The 16,378-nt window shown below is 28.9% G+C and overlaps 1 protein-coding gene across 4 annotated transcripts in view; it reads left to right on the top strand.

Moving 5' to 3' along the window:
* Positions 1-1,121: 1,121 nt before the first annotated feature.
* The window catches only part of LOC111680555 (mucin-5AC), a 15,659-nt gene continuing 402 nt past the window's right edge, over positions 1,122-16,378 (top strand). Inside the window, exons 1-8 of one of the 4 annotated variants that reach the window (XM_046953823.1) lie at positions 1,122-1,412; positions 1,480-1,533; positions 1,616-1,876; positions 1,948-2,397; positions 9,202-9,234; positions 9,456-9,983; positions 12,048-12,851; positions 16,357-16,378. The exon at positions 16,357-16,378 is cut by the window's right edge and continues 402 nt beyond it. In XM_046953823.1, the coding sequence (XP_046809779.1) occupies positions 1,236-1,412; positions 1,480-1,533; positions 1,616-1,876; positions 1,948-2,397; positions 9,202-9,234; positions 9,456-9,983; positions 12,048-12,851; positions 16,357-16,378 (2,329 nt within the window). In that variant the 5' untranslated portion in view covers positions 1,122-1,235. Of the gene's footprint in view, positions 1,413-1,479; positions 1,534-1,615; positions 1,877-1,947; positions 2,398-9,201; positions 9,235-9,455; positions 9,984-12,047; positions 12,852-15,960 lie in introns of all 4 variants that reach the window. The other 3 variants (XM_046953821.1, XM_046953820.1, XM_046953822.1) reach the window with 3 other exon arrangements.

The raw sequence follows: 16,378 nt of genomic DNA, 5'->3' as shown, positions 1-16,378 counted from the left end.
AAAGCAGGATAACTTTTATACATTTTGTAAAAATAGAAATTGAAAAATATATTGATGCATTTAAAGTTTGCCATTCCAACTAGAAATAGTAGTTTAAAGTAGAAGGAAATCTTTAATAAGTTCTATATTTTTAAATGAGGGCTTACTGTAGCATGGAAATGCTGCACACAGTTAAACATAATTGACTTTTGATGCTGGTAGAGTGTTGCGCACTATATTGTTATTACATATAATTAAAATACATCCATAGTATTCCAGTTGTTTAAATACCCTTTACTATAATTATTTTTAATACGAAATACAAATTTGAATCTCAACAACCAATGTTGTTTACTCTTTGGATATTCATCTCGAATAAGTCCGTTGCTGAGTAGGGACGGAGAAAGTGTCTTTGTGTCCACAGATTTTGCGTTAAAAGTAAAGTCTTTTGGCATGAAACTCAAAAGAATGATCTTTGCCAATATGTCTATCTATCTATCTATCTATCTATCTATCTATCTATCTATCTATCTATCTATCTATCTATCTATATATCTATCTATCTATCTATCTATCTATCTATCTATCTATCTATCTATCTATCTATCTATCTATCTATCTATCTATCTATCTATCTATCTATCTATCTATCTATCTATCTATCTATCTATCTATCTATCTATCTATCTATCTATCTATTTATCTATCTATCTATGTATCTATCTATCGACCTATTTATCTATTTCCATATTTATACGCAATAAATATGTAAATGCAGAGTCCCCAATTTGAAATTCTTGGAAATATTGTGTAGGTTCTTTTTTAATTTCAATAACTTAGGTGAATAATGATAAAATCTTTGAAATCACATTTTGCGGAATTTCATTTAGGTATATATTATAGGACCTTAACACTTAAACCTTTTGAAAGTTAAGTACATGAAATTCCGAACAGTTTATTGAGACAGATGTTTTCAAGTTGTTGCGAGTTGGGATTTTTTTGTTACCAAAGGTTTTTGGCCTTAATAGCAACGGAAAAATCCGCACATTTTATTGAGTAAGAATTGGGCATGATAAAAACGGATTTTATTTTTTTTTTTAATTTATCAACTAACTTATTATTTAAAAATTTACATAGTAACAATTTAAAATTTTCATTACAGTGATTCCGTACAATTATATTCTTTTGTACTAACCACTGACGATTCAAAATGGCGTTTTGGATTTTGTCGACACGATCCCAAAGCTGGCACTACAATGGTCATTATCACACTCTTGCCATGGCATGATACATTTTTAAAACTATTATCTGTACTTGCTGAGCTAAGAAGGACTGATATAAAAGACTTTCATCAATTTTTAACCGAGGCTTATAATAGTGGTGTACCAGATGTGGGCAGTCAGTTGTTATTGGTATATAGTCAAGGACAAAGTGTAAGAGAATGGAAATTTAATCGTTTAAGCAAATATTTAAATAATATTTTTTAATTTATTCTATTAGCAATTCATATTTGAACGTCCTAAACAGTTTCAGTTGCCCAGTATACCAGAGAATGTAAGAGAAAATATACAAAATTTTTTTTTTTAAAGAATTAAATTGAAATTGATATTTTTTATGTTTTTTTCTTTCTTTTTAGCATAATTTGAATTTATATTATAATTTTGTTTATCCAAAGAATATGATTGCCGTATTTGCGGCCATGTTAGCAGAGCGACGTATTATTTTTACCTCGAAACGTTTAGATCGTTTATCATCTTGCATACAGGCGGCCAATGCATTTCTTTATCCCATGGTATGGCAGCATATATTTATACCAATGATGCCCATGAAGCTAAAAGATTATCTAAGTGCTCCCATGCCTTATTTAATAGGTGTACCTACAATGGTATTAGATACGGTATGAGTTTTTTACTAGGAATTTGTATGTGTGTTTTTTCTATTGCTAATTTTCAATTTTTCATTTTAAAGATGATGCCTGAAGAATTAGGCGATGTTGTGATTTTAAACTGTGATAGAAATACTTTCGAAAGTCCCTTTGATGATGTCCATTCTATGCCTCCCGAAATTGTTGCGCATTTAAAAAAAGAATTAAATCGCACCAGTGAACATATGGGCGATCGTGTTTCCAAAATATTTCTGGGCGTTTTGGTACAACTTATTGGTGGTTATCGAGATGCTGTTGAATTCCGTGATACAGGCAAAACATTTAATAGCGATAAATTTATCGACTCACGGCCTTCACATTTAAGACCTTTCCTACGTAAAATGATGGAATTGCAAATATTTCGTCAATTTATAGACGAACGTTTGGAAATGATGAATACCGGTTTAGGTTTTTCCGATGAATTCGAACAGGAAACTGTACGTTATGCGGAAAAACGTAAAAAACATGGTCGTTTCTATCAGTTCAAGGAAAAGGTAAGAAATCAATTTTTACCCCGTTCCAATAATGATTGCTTTTCGCTTTATATAATGTTTAATTTGCAGCTATTTTAGGATATTTCATGTTTGTGTTTTTTTTTTAGTTTTCGTTTTCATTTTACTTAGTATTTTGTAAGCTTTATTTGTTTGTGTTTTTTTTTCGTTATTGCGTTTCTATACATCTAATTTAGTTCATTTATAAAACGCTTTTAAATGCTTCATATTGTGTTGGCAAAGAAGTATAAAAATGCATTTCACAATTCATTTGGTTATGATGGAAGCAAATGTATAAATGTAATCATAAAACGCAATCGAAATTATTTTAAATATAACAATTATGATAGTTTTGTTAGATGTGATTGCAAGACAATTGTAGTAACTGAAATAATTGAGAAATTTTAAATTAAAAAAAATATTACTTGAGTTCAAGACAAAAAAAAAGAGTTCAATTCAATATTCGTTTGTTTTCATGCTTGATTTTTTAAGCAGAAATGCACTGTGGGGGAATTTCAAATAAAGGAAAACAAATCTATAAATTCTCAAACAATTTTCCGATATTAATAGAAATAAACGAAAAAAAATATCATTTTTTTAAAAATTTAACATTTTAAAAAGTAGTAAAAAAGTACTTTTTAAAAAATTATACAAATATTGCTTTAAATATTATATTTTACCTAAATTTTTATGTAAATAATCATAACAAAGCAACTTTTTTAAAATTTGTTAAAAATTTAAAAAAAAGTAGTAGAAAAGTACTTTTTTATATTATGCATATAATAGACAAATAAGAAAATTGTATGATTGTAAATATAAAGAAAACGTAAAAAAGCGGCGAAAACTTAAATAATTTTAAAAAAGTAGTAGAAAAGTACTTTTTTAAATTAGCGAAAAATTGCAAAAAAATATTATATTTTTCTTAAATTTTCTTACCAAAATAAAATTTTGCAAAAATTTTAAGATTTTGAAAAAAGTAGTAGAAAAGTACTTTTTTAAATTATGCATAAATTTAAGAAAATATTGATTATTTTTAATTCATTTACCTATTAAAATATTTTAATGATGTAATTTTGTAAAAAAAATAAATTTTACAAATAGTAGTAGAAAAGTACTTTTTTATTTAAGAGAAAACTCAACAAAATATTACTTTTTCTAATAAGTTTTATTCAAATAAAGTTATTAAAACTAATTTTTAAAAATTTTAACAACTTAAAAAAAAGTAGTAGAAAAATACTTTTTAAAAATTATACAAATTAAATATCATATTTTACCTAAATTTTTATGCAAATAATCATAACAAAGCAACTTTTTTAAAATTTGTTAAAAATTTAAAAAAAAGTAGTAGAAAAGTACTTTTTTATATTATGCATATAATAGACAAATAATTAAATTGTATGATTGTAAATATAAAGAAAACGTAAAAAATGGCGAAAATTTTAGTAATTTTAAAAAAATAGTAGAAAAGTACTTTTTTAAATTAGCGAAAAATTGCGAAAAATATACTGTTTTATATTTACTTTTTTTAATTAGGCTAAAAATGCAACATTCAGTAAAATTTTACACAAATTAAAAAAAAGTAGTAGAAAAGTACTTTTTAAAATTAATGAAAAATTCCAAAAAATATTATAATTTGCTTAAATTTTCTTTCAAATAATATTATAAAAACAAACTATTGCAAAAATTTTAAGTTTTTGAAAAAAGTAGTATAAAAGTACTTTTTTTAATTATGCATAAATTGATCAATATATTAAATTTATCATTATTTTAACCTATTCAAATATATTATTGGTGAAATTTTCTAAAAAAAATTTAAATTTTATAAAAAGTAGTAGAAAAGTACTTTTTTAATAATGCATAAATTTAAAAGAATTATTGTTTTTTAATTAATTTACTTATTTAAAAGTAATAAATGGTGTAATTTTCTAAAAATTTTAAATTTTACAAATAGTAGTAAAAAAGTACCTTTTTTATTTAAAATAAAACTCATCAAAATACTTCTTTTTTTATAATTTTCATTTAAATAAAGTTATTAAAGCTATTTTTTTTAAATTTTAACTGTTTAAAAAAAGTAGTAGAAAAGTACTATTTAAAATTATACAAAAATTGTACTAAATATTTAATTTTACGGGAATTTTTATGTAAATAATCATAACAAAGCTACTTTTTTGAGAGTTTTTATCAATTTAAAATGGTAGTAGAAAAGTACTTTTTTATATTGTTCATATAATAGACAGAAAAAGACCTATAAAACAGAAATACTAATCGCAAATGGAAATGGTTAGGTCATACGCTATGTAGATCCCCCGGAGACACTGCAAAAGCAGCCATCGACTGGACACCACAGGGTAACACACGGATAAGAAGACGCCCGTTGCATACATGGAGACTTGATATTGAGATATCTTCATGCGTTCTTAGCTGGAGGATATAAAACGAAGAGAATCCAATAGATCTGAATGGAACCAATTCGTCGTGGCCCATTGTTCCTCATAGAAATAATAGGACATAATATATTTATATTTCCTGGCTAAGGCGGCCACCACTTTAAGCTTTGTATAGTGAAATTCTCTGAAATTGTCATTCTTCTTTTCCTACTCAATAAGCTTAACGGACCCACCAGGTTTAGCTCATAATTAAACGAAAAGGACACTATCTGCTTTAAACAAAAAACAGGTTGCACCTTAGAAACCTTATAGAAGTTCTAACTTTCCTTTCAAATGATTTCTGTCCTGTCCTTTTGTTGAAGTCACGGACAATACATGTCTGTCCAAAAGTAATTTGGAGAACATCTACTCATATATTAGTGCCACATAATGGCTTGACCAATGGGATTAAGAAGAAATTTGTACGATCACAAATGGTATAACAACAAGAGCTATAACTGGACCAAAGTATTCTATGCTATAGGTGGCAAACACAATTACATATTACCATGGGAATCGGGTCAATGAAAATTATTCTTATTATTTTTCTGTAAATTTCTAGTCTAGTCTATAGATTAATCTATTCTAGTCTCTAACGTAATATTTTTTTGTTATAAAATTTTAGTTTTCTATGACTGAGACATATGTTCTCAAATCGCAAAATTGTTATAAAAATCGGATCGGAATTGTTTGAAAATTTTCGGTTTAGTTTTCTTGGTTTTGGTAATTAAACCGACCCCTCCTGCAAAAGTTTAAGGCTCGATATGAAAGCGTAACTTTAAAGAATAAATTTGGAATCTATAATTTTGAACTTTTACATTTAGATAAATAAGATAATTTAGCAAACATTAGTAGGTAAATTATATGGATTTTGAAAATAGGGAGATGATCAGGTGCGAGATTTTTCTATTAAAGATAATCTACATTTTGCGTTAAAAACCTAGTTTGCACTATGTTTTGTGTAAACAGTTATATTAATTATTACCTAAGTTTAATTGTTATTGGCTAACTAAGAGCGGGTTTTTCACATGAAGTTAATCTACATTCTTCGGTTAAACCTAGTTTAATACATGTTTTGTGTTTTTCAATAATCAGTAACGTTACTTGGTTTTACTGTTTCTTTTAATGTTTTTTTAAAATTTTCATTTTACAAAAGTAATATTTGAAAAAAAACAGCTGTTCATTGTTTATATTTTTGACCGAAGAGATGGATATTATAATAAAGTTAACTGATTTTAAATCCATAACTGAATAACACCATCATTAGTTAAGATATATCTATCATTGTTTCGAGTTTAATCTAACAGCTTGAAAAGACACAACCATTGATTAAATTCCGTTCAATTTTGTTCCAAGTTTAGCCTAGTTTAAACTAAACAGATCTTAGAGCGGTTTTCTTACTACTCAGTTAAACTAGGGTTAAATTGCTGTTAGATTAAATTCGGAACAAATTTAGGCGGACTTTAACCGATGATTGTGTTTTTTAATTATGGATTTAAGATCAGTTAACTTTGTTAGTATTGCCAACTTTTCACTCGAAAACATAAACAATGAACAGCTGTTTTTTCAAAAATATTACTTTTGTAAAATGAAAAATTTTAGAAAAAAATTAAAATAAACGTTTAAAACAATAATAATGATAAAACAAATCAAAAAATTACTATTAATACATAAAATATTAAGTTTTTCTTCTTTCGGATACATTATTTTATAGTTGTTCTTGATTGTGTTTTCTCACTTATAACTTAGGTTTAATTGGTCAATAAGATTCAGTGAAACTAAATGTGGGTTTCTTACTACTCAGTTAAACTGTAAGATTAAACTCGGAACAAATTTAGTAGGTCATCTTTGGATCAAAGATGAGTTAATTATGTTAGTATTGCCAACTTTTCAGTCAAAAACTGTAAACAATGAACAGCTGTTTTTTGCAAATATTACTTTTGTAAAATGAAATATATTTTTTTTTTGAAAAAATATAAATAAACATTTAAAAGCGGGTTTAAAACTTTAAACTTTGCAAAAAAACTCAAAACTTCAGCTTGTTATCAAAACAATGCATGCTTTATAAAAAAAGAAAAATACAATTGTAAACGATTGACAATTGAAAATTAATGAAAACTTAAATTTAATATAAAAAATTATACTTTGAAGTTTCTATAATTTATACTTATCGATAAATTCATCATTTTAATGTTTATTTTTGTAAAAAATTGTATTAATTTTTTGCATCAGCTGTTTACACTTTTGCAATTCTTGCTCAAGTTTAAACCATCTCTATTGAGCGATTAAACTAGCAAACAAAATTAACTCGTTGAGTACTCATATACAACTTTCGATGATTAATTTCAATTTAATCCCTTATCCTTTATCTAAAGATTAACCCTTTATTGACCAATAACATTTAGTTAAACTAAGATGATAAGTAACATTACTGATAGCTGAAACAGACAAAACACATATTAAACCAGGTTTAAGCAAATAATAAAGTTTATCTTTATTAGAAAAACTCGCCCTTAATCCTGAAGTAACAGGAAAGGTGATGGTTTATAACAACAATGTAAAAAACAAACAAGTAAGAAGTTATAGTCGGGCGAGGCCGACCATATAATACCCTACACCTGTATACGAATAAAATATGATTTAGTTTTCATAATAAAGTATTTAAATTAAATTGTACCTTGCCTCAGATATACTAAAGCCATTTACTGTTTAATAAAACTGTGGATATTTAAGTAAAATTTTGATGGAGGCTTTTTAGAGGGGCTAGGGTCAAATGAGGCCCTATAATTATAAAGTTCATCAGGGTCATCAAGACTAGTATAGAACTTGGTTTTGTAGCTTTTTGTCGAGATACGAATATATTAAACATAATTATGAACTTATAAGCCCTATTTGGCGGGTTCAGTTCTATGGGGCCTAGGTGAAATAATGGACCGATGTTAACTATTTTCAATAGGCTTCGTCTACAGTACCATAAAAAATCATATGCCAAATTTCATTGAATTATATCCAAAATTGTGACCTGTAGTTTGATTACAAGGTTTACAAGCTCTATTCGTACCGATGTTAATAATTTGTCTACGGTATAATAGATGATCATGTGCCAAATTTCATTGAATTATCTCCAAAATTGCGACCTGTAGTTTGATTACAATGTTTACAAGCCCTATTCGTGGTTACAGTTGTATGGGGGCTAGGTGAAAAAATGGACCGATCTTAACCATTTTCAATAGGGTTCGTCCCTGGGACAATAGAAGATTATGTACCAAATTTCATTCAATTATTCAAAATTGCGGTCTGTAGTTTGATTACATGGTTTACATGGACGGACAGACGAACGGACATAGCTAAATCAAATCAGAAAATGATTCTGAGCCGATTGGTATACTTTAAGGTGGGTATAGGACTAATATTATTGTGCGTTACAAACATCAGCACAAACCCAATATACCCTCCCCACTAAAGTGGTGTAGGGTAGGTATAAAAAGCACAAAATTCATCAGAAACTTAACAAGTAGAAGGAATATGTATAGAAAATTAACGCTTTTGTTTACAGTTCTAGTTTTGTTATTTGCACTTTATTTTTTTCTTTAAATAAGCTTTTTTTGATTTACTTTTTTTATATTTTAATTTTATTATTTATTTTTTCCAGTATTATTTGGGAAAACATGGTTTAAATAAAGTTTTCAATAAGAAAACCTACACTATTAATGCTACTTAAAACAAAAAACATTAGTTTAAAAAAACTTTTACTTTAAAATATAAACTTTTAAAACAACTCTACTGTGATCAGCAAAATACCTTACATACTTAAGATAGAAAAAATAATTTTTTAAAAAAAGTTCGTAAAACTCCAAATATTTTTTTTAACTATTTTGTATTTTAACTACTAACTTTTATTTTTTTTTGTTGGGTTGGCAGCACAGTAATTTGTTTGTAGCAAAAAGCACTTATTTATTTTTTAAACAAAATTATTATAAAAGTATTATTAGTATTTTCTGCTCTATTAAATGCATTAATCATTATTTTTAATATTTTTTTATTTTTTTAATTTTTATCATTTTTATCATTTTAATTTAAACTTTAATCATTAAATAATGCTTAATAGTTTTTAGCCAATTATTTAAAAAACAAAATATATACTTTTTTTTCTCGTACTTTTTTTTGTATTCTTTTCATATTGAAATGTATCTACGCGGAAACAACAACGTCATCTAAATATTTTACAAATTACAAAAAAAATAAACATTTAAACGTTTGTCCTTTATTGCTTGCATACTACTCTGTTCATTCCTTAAAATATAAAAAAAAATAAAACAAAATCATCCTAATTTAAATGTTGATTTAAACAAAAACCTATAAAAAAAATCACATATTGCAGACTAATCCTGCTGTTAAGTCCGCTGTTAAATCGGTGAGTGGTAAAATATTTAAAAAAACTTAAATGGAATGTTATCTATTTATAAATACACCTAACCTTAACTCTAGACCATAAGTATGTAGTTACCAACTAAAACTAGTATAAAAAAAAACATAACACTAAAAACATTTTAAGCCAGGCTTTAAACAAAAATCATAAATTTCTTTTTTAAATGGCAAAAAAAAAACATTTTTAATATATCCTGCTTATTTTAGGTAAAAGGAAGTTCACAAACTGCTCTACATGCCTATAAAAATCTTAAATCGAAATTACGTGATATAACACCACCACATACTACCGCTCATAATACCACACATTTTCGTTCTCAATTAACTTCGAATTCTCAACATGATCGTATAGATGGTGTTGTCTATGGCAAAGATAGTCCTATAAAATCATATATGGGACGTCATTCTGCACCCAGTTCTCCTATATTTGGTAAACGTGTTAATGGTGTGGCCGGCACTTCGTCGGTTGGTTTTCAATATGCTTCCAAAGAACAAATTACAAGTGCCTCTTTACATTTGCGCCGCGCTCCAACTCCTTTGGCCATGTCTAGCTCGAGTACGCACATACAGTCAAATGGTTATGCGAAATCTTCAACTGGTTCTTATAATCTTAATAATAATGTGGCTTCATCTCCAACGGTCAGTCCGGCGAGTTCGTTATGCTCATCTGAAATGAATTTATCGCAGGAATTACAAAATCATCCGCTATTTAAGACACCCATTGTGGATAGAAGTGTAAGTAAAAGCTTAAAAGCTTAACAAAAATACACAACATTTTTATATAAATGTTATTTGTATATCTTTTACTGTTTTTTTTTTGTTGTTGTTACGTTTTCTTTTTTTTTTTTTTTTTTTGAACTGTTGTCATGGCGGAGTTTAAAGTTTATTGCGTTGGAATTTTAGCTAAATTTTTTGTTTATTATTCCAAACGAAAAAGTTCAAAGTTCAATATTTATGTGTAGAGTAAAATTTTAGTTTATATTTTGAAATATTTTTTTGAGTTTTTATAAAATTTCTTTCCGATCTATCTCTTTAAAGGAAAACGAAAACTTTTCCAATTACCTAATTTTTTAGCTTCGTTAAACAATGTACGTCATTGCAATACTAGGTTTACATTATAGGCTGTTTTATCTTTGTAACAGTGCTATTAACACTTGTAAGTCGAAATCAACACCCACCATATTAAACTTTTCTGCGAATCACAGTAAGGAATATTGGTATTCCACCATTGCGACTGAGCAGAAAACCTATTGAAAAACAAACAATAGTAATAAATATAGACCAGACTATCAACTAGACTAGAATATAGACTAGACTATAGACTAGACTATAGACTAGACTATAGACTAGACTATAGACTAGACTGTAGACTAGACTATAGACTAGACTATAGACTAGACTATAGACTAGACTATAGACTAGACTATAGACTAGACTATAGACTAGACTATAGACTAGACTATAGACTAGACTATAGACTTGACTATAGACTAGACTATAGACTAGACTTTAGACCATACTATAGACTAGACTATTAACTAGACTATAGACTAGAATATAGACTGGACTATCAACTAGACTATAATCTAGACTTAAAACTAGATCATAGACTAGACCATAGACTAAATCATAGACTATGCTATTAACTAGAATATAGACTAGGCTAAAGACTAGACCATAGATTAGACTATAGACTAGACTATAGATAAGACTTCATACTTGACTATAGACTAGACAATAGATTAGAATTATAGACTATATTATAAACTTGATTATAGAATAGATAATTGACTATAGCCTAGGCTAGAGACTATACTATAGACTAGACTGTACACTAGACTATTGACTAAAGTATTGTTGATATCAAAAAAGTACTGAATTGATGTTTAATGCAAGCCATTTATAACAGAAAAATATCAATAATTATAACAAAAAAAAAACATTCTAAAATCTTGGAATTTTTTTATTTATAAATTTTTTATTTTGGAATACCCTCTAGTTACTAAGATCCTGTTCCTCTAAATGCGAACGTACAAGTATTTTTTAGTTTTATATTGAAAACAACAAATAAATTTGAAAATTTGTTATTATTTTCAATATAAAATGAGAAAGAAATGTACGTTCGCATTTATAGGAACAGACAGCAAATATAGTTTAATACACTGAACATAGTTTTATAGATTAATAGAGTTCTAATTTTCAAACTTCAATTAGTTTAGTTGCAATTAATTTTTCTGCAATTTTAATTTCAATATTTGCCTAAGCATCTGAATAATATTTAGCTGAATAATTAAAAAAACATTTTTGATTTAAAATTAATCGATGCTTTTTTTATTTAAAAAAAATAATATTTTTTAAATGAATTTAAAATATTTGTTCTTTTTAATACACACTCCGCCTTTTAATGTGCCAACGTAGTCTTAATAGGACATTTTAATGTTTTGCGTTTTGTTTATTTATATGTTATAAGTTGTTTTGCCTGTTAAATACAAAATGAAGCTTTATGTTTAAATAAATAAAAAAATACTATTATTACTATCGCTTTAATTGTACCATATACATATTAAATGTATAAACATTATGTCCTCACTTTATTGTTCTTGTTAATTTTTATTTATTTTATTTTTTTAAATTATTCTTTTCTTTTCTATGGTTTATTTTGTACGTCTAATGTTGCATAACATTGTGCGGTCGTCCTTTTATCATAAAAACATGAACTTCATATAAAATAAATAAAAATACAATAAATAAACATATTTTATAAATATCTAAACCACAAAACAAACAAAAAAAAAACAGCTTAAACCATGTCACAGTTTAGAGCCAAATCATCGCATAACGGCCTCGCGTACTGGGGGACCACCCCCGGCTAGGCCACCACCACCAGCACCTCATTTATTACAGCTTTATCAGCAACAGCCGCAACAACAACTCTATGGTCCAACATATTATAATCATCCATATGGTTCACATCCTCGGGTAGAAGGAAAACCACCATTTGTTCCCAGCAGACCGGCACAAATTTACATTCCAAAATCAAAATCACAAACCCTTAATACAGCCAGCATTACTACTACTACTACCACCGCCACTAGCAATCATTTAACACATCAACAGCAATTACAACTGCAGGCACAATCACAACCTTCATATACTTCATCTTCAAATCCCAATAATCAATTAACACCAACCACCAACACAACCACTGATTCCTCATACGATACACCGCCTGATATGCAATCACCACCGGTGCCACCCAGACGTCAGGGCAACAATACTCCCCCTACACCCACACCTTTTAATGGAGGTGGTGTTAATATGTTGTCAAATGCTGTAGCAGCTACAGCTGCTGCCGTTACTGCGGGTATTACACGATTGGAGCGTAACTGCTGGCAGGATTATGCCGAGACTCAACTTTTACAAAATGATTCTTTACGCAGTTCTGCCTCCTCATCATCAAATACTTCCAATTTATCGAATTCATCATCATCTAGTGCGTCTTTTGTAACGGCCGCTTCTCGTTTTTCGCTCTATCAATCATCGCCACCCGGTTGTGAACCGCCTGTACCAGCTCCGCGTTTAAAAAAAGATAAAGACAAAGAGGTATACTTTTCCAAACAAACTCTTCTTCATCACAATAATGTTTTCCGATGAATGTGACCACGTATTTGTTAGTCGTATGTTAAATGAAGAAGTGTATTTTGTCTTTTGTTGGGATTATAGGAAAAATGTTGAAACTGAAATGGACTTGAACATGACTTCAGAAAGAATTTGTTTTTTGAATTCTTATTTGTTTGAACTTGTCACCATCCCAGGCAGGTTTTGTGGAAATTTTATAGAGTTGTCACTTGTTATATAAAACTTGTTATATAAAACTTGTTATATAAAACTTGTTATATAAAAGTGAACGAAAAAAGGGAACCTATTTCACGTGAAATGATATTTGGCGATAGGCGTGATTAGCCTGTCGTTGGAGAAATCTTGTTCGTTTTTGTTTATTTACAGTCTAAAGCGAATCGTGAGTCCTTGCCGATTATCCTCTTACATACCAACAAGATCACAGACGCCCTTACATCTATTCTGTTTAGCTTATATGGTTTTCACTTTCTTATGGGTGGTGGATTCCTTAAGTAGCTGTACGAAATCCTTTGCTTCTGGCTTAATTTTGTTTTACCTCTAATCTTGTCTGGACCTTTGAAGGAAAAGACCGATTTCATCAATTGTCCTATTATTAACTGCCAAGGATTAGTATTAATCTTCTTTTTCGGATCATTACGATCAACCTATCCAGGCTGACTGACTACCTTTATGGGGACTTTGTGTGCACCATCCGAAGATGCACCCAATCTGTTTACCGAGCTTAGCGACTTTAATAACATTGGTTTGGAAGGCTGGACTTCTTGCGGTGATCACTATAGACTACTTTGTCGTCTTGTTAAAGCTACTATATAAATGCACTTTCACTCACAATTAGGGCGAGTTTTTCTGATAATGATAATCTTCATTCTTTGGTTAAAACTGGTTTAATATATGTTTCGTGTTTTTCAGTTATCAGTAAAGTTACTTATTATCTTAGTTTAACTCAGTGTAATTACCCAATTAAAGTCAAGTTATAAGTGAGAAAACACAATTAACAAAAACAATAAAACAATGATTTCGGAAGAACAAAAACATAATATTTTAAGTAAATTGCAATTTTCTGATTTGTTTTGTTTCATTAATTATTGTTTTAAATGTTTATTTAACATTTTTCCATAATTTTCCATTTTACAAAAGTATTGTTTGTAAAAATAGCTGTTCATCGTTTATGTTTTGGAGTGAAAACTTGGCAATACTCACAAATTTAACTGAGCTTAAATCTAAAACTGAGAATCACAATTATCGGTTAAAGTCCGCCTAAATTTGTTCCGAGTTTAATCTAACAGCAAGTTAAGCCTAGTTTAACTGATGAGTAAGAAACCCGCCCTTAGAGGTTTTCCAAAATATTAGGCCTAAAATGGAAATTTATGTTTCATTAGACTATTGATAGTGAGGCAGCACTTAAAGCTTAACAATGTCACATTTGGTAATTAGCTGCAGAAGCGACCTGGAATCATTAGTCAGGTTATACACGGTGAGACTGTGTTGAGTACCTGGACATTGTGATATTCGGGGTGAACGAGATCGCAGATCAATTGGCCTGACAGGGTTCAGAGCTTGATCTTAATAGTAGGGATAGTTCTGTAAAATCCTATATTCTGTTATTACTATAGTCTAATCTCTGTAAAAATCAAAAACTCTAACAACCGATCCTGGCAAAGTAGGCTGGATTGCAGGGTTTCTAGGGCAATATGCAAAAGCAACCATATGGACAGGAAGAGTATAAGGACTTTAGTAGGGGTAATAACTTGTCACTGTGGGTAACTGGGTCGGTAACACGCAGGATTTTTATAGATTGCGTGAGGACGAAGAGGAACTGGAAACAGTAGGGCATATCTTATACAGCTGTCCCAGAATACAGAGTAACAGACTGATATGGATAGGTAGAAGATTCCACGATAAACTTGGAGATGTAGCAGGTTGTGACTTAGGCGACATATTAGGATTCATCAGGGTAATAATATCTTGGTTATTCAGGTCAAGGGACAATGGAGATTTCCCTTCAATTTCCACTTTCTTTTTGTAATCCTGAATGGGGGGAAATTTTTACTATTCTCACTTTTACTCTCTATCTTACTTTTCTGTTTTCTCTCTAACATTCTTGTTTTTTTTTTCTTCATCAGGGTAATAATATCTTGGTTATTCAGGTGACGGACAATGGAGATTTCCCTTCCATTTCCACTTTCTTTCTGTAATCCTGTATTGGGGGAGAATTCTTTCTTTTCTCACTTTTACTCTCTAACTTACTTCTCTGCTTTCTTTTGTTCTTTATTAAAGGGAATCACAGTGAACCCTTTGGGTCTCCGAGTGGATGTATACCTTGGCATACAATCCTTTTAAACTAAACTTAACTGGGGGGTACATTTGAAAAACTATTTACTGAAGTGTGTTTAAAACTAAACAACAAATTCCCAAATATAAAGACAATACATAACTATTTAACTATCTGCTAACATATAGTTATATTGAATACATATACAATTATGTATAATATATATAAAAAGGTCTAATCGGTTAACATTACTGATGTCATACCTGCGTGTAGTCGATTTTTTTTAAACCAACAACCTTTCGAACTTTAACCAAAAAAATAAAATAAACACTCACCTTGTATTTTCATCAAAACTATCCACTTAGTATTATTGTATTAACTAATTTTTAAAACGTGCTTAACAACCCAATAGTATTAAAGTACTTAAACTAACATAATAACTTTCATATACATAATCATTAACTTTAGATATTTAGTTTCAAACATTTTAGTTTTGTAGCTATTTGTAATGTCTTGGTAATAGTCCTGGTCATTAGTTTCTGTTTTTTTCTTTATGTTGCTTGTTTTTTTAACAAAAAAAGTATTATTTAATTTGTAGTTTTGTAAACCTTAAACAATTTTGAAATAAATTCACTAAAACAAAATTTTGTCTGTTTTCTTTTAGAAAAAATTAACCTAACCTAACTTTAAAAGTTACAATAACTAACAATAAATTTGTTTTTATTTTTTTGTTTGCCTTATTTTTTTTTGCCCAACTCTTTTTCTCTTTCTCTCTCTCTCTCTCACGCTCTCTAAAAACAGTCCTTACGTTCTCTACAGCCCCAACATATGACAATGGGTATGAATGGTATTAATAATACAGCTTCCTTAAACACCACTACTACCAACACAACAACAATAGCAACAACAACAACAAATACTACAGCTGCTAACAATTCCCATGCTTCTGAGGATTCCATGAAAGATTTAATATCGCTGGACGATAGTCATAATAGTAGTTTTGATTTAGAAGATTTTGATCCTTTAAATCAAAATGCACGTCCTTTACCCACACATAAAGTGGGTGGCGGTATTAATAGCACTAGTAATACTCATATGAAATCAACAACCTTGCCTACAACAAATGCTAAAAATCCCTCTACGCTAATGACTATATCCAGCATAAGTAATCCCTTGTATACCTATTATACACCACAGCATTTGCCACAGCCAATGGCTT

Source organism: Lucilia cuprina, chromosome 6, assembly GCF_022045245.1.
Source record: "Lucilia cuprina isolate Lc7/37 chromosome 6, ASM2204524v1, whole genome shotgun sequence".
In the NCBI taxonomy this organism is placed as follows: Eukaryota; Metazoa; Arthropoda; class Insecta; order Diptera; family Calliphoridae; genus Lucilia; species Lucilia cuprina.
The sequence above is the reverse complement of the archived record's forward strand: the minus strand, read 5'-3'. Positions and strand labels throughout refer to the sequence as shown.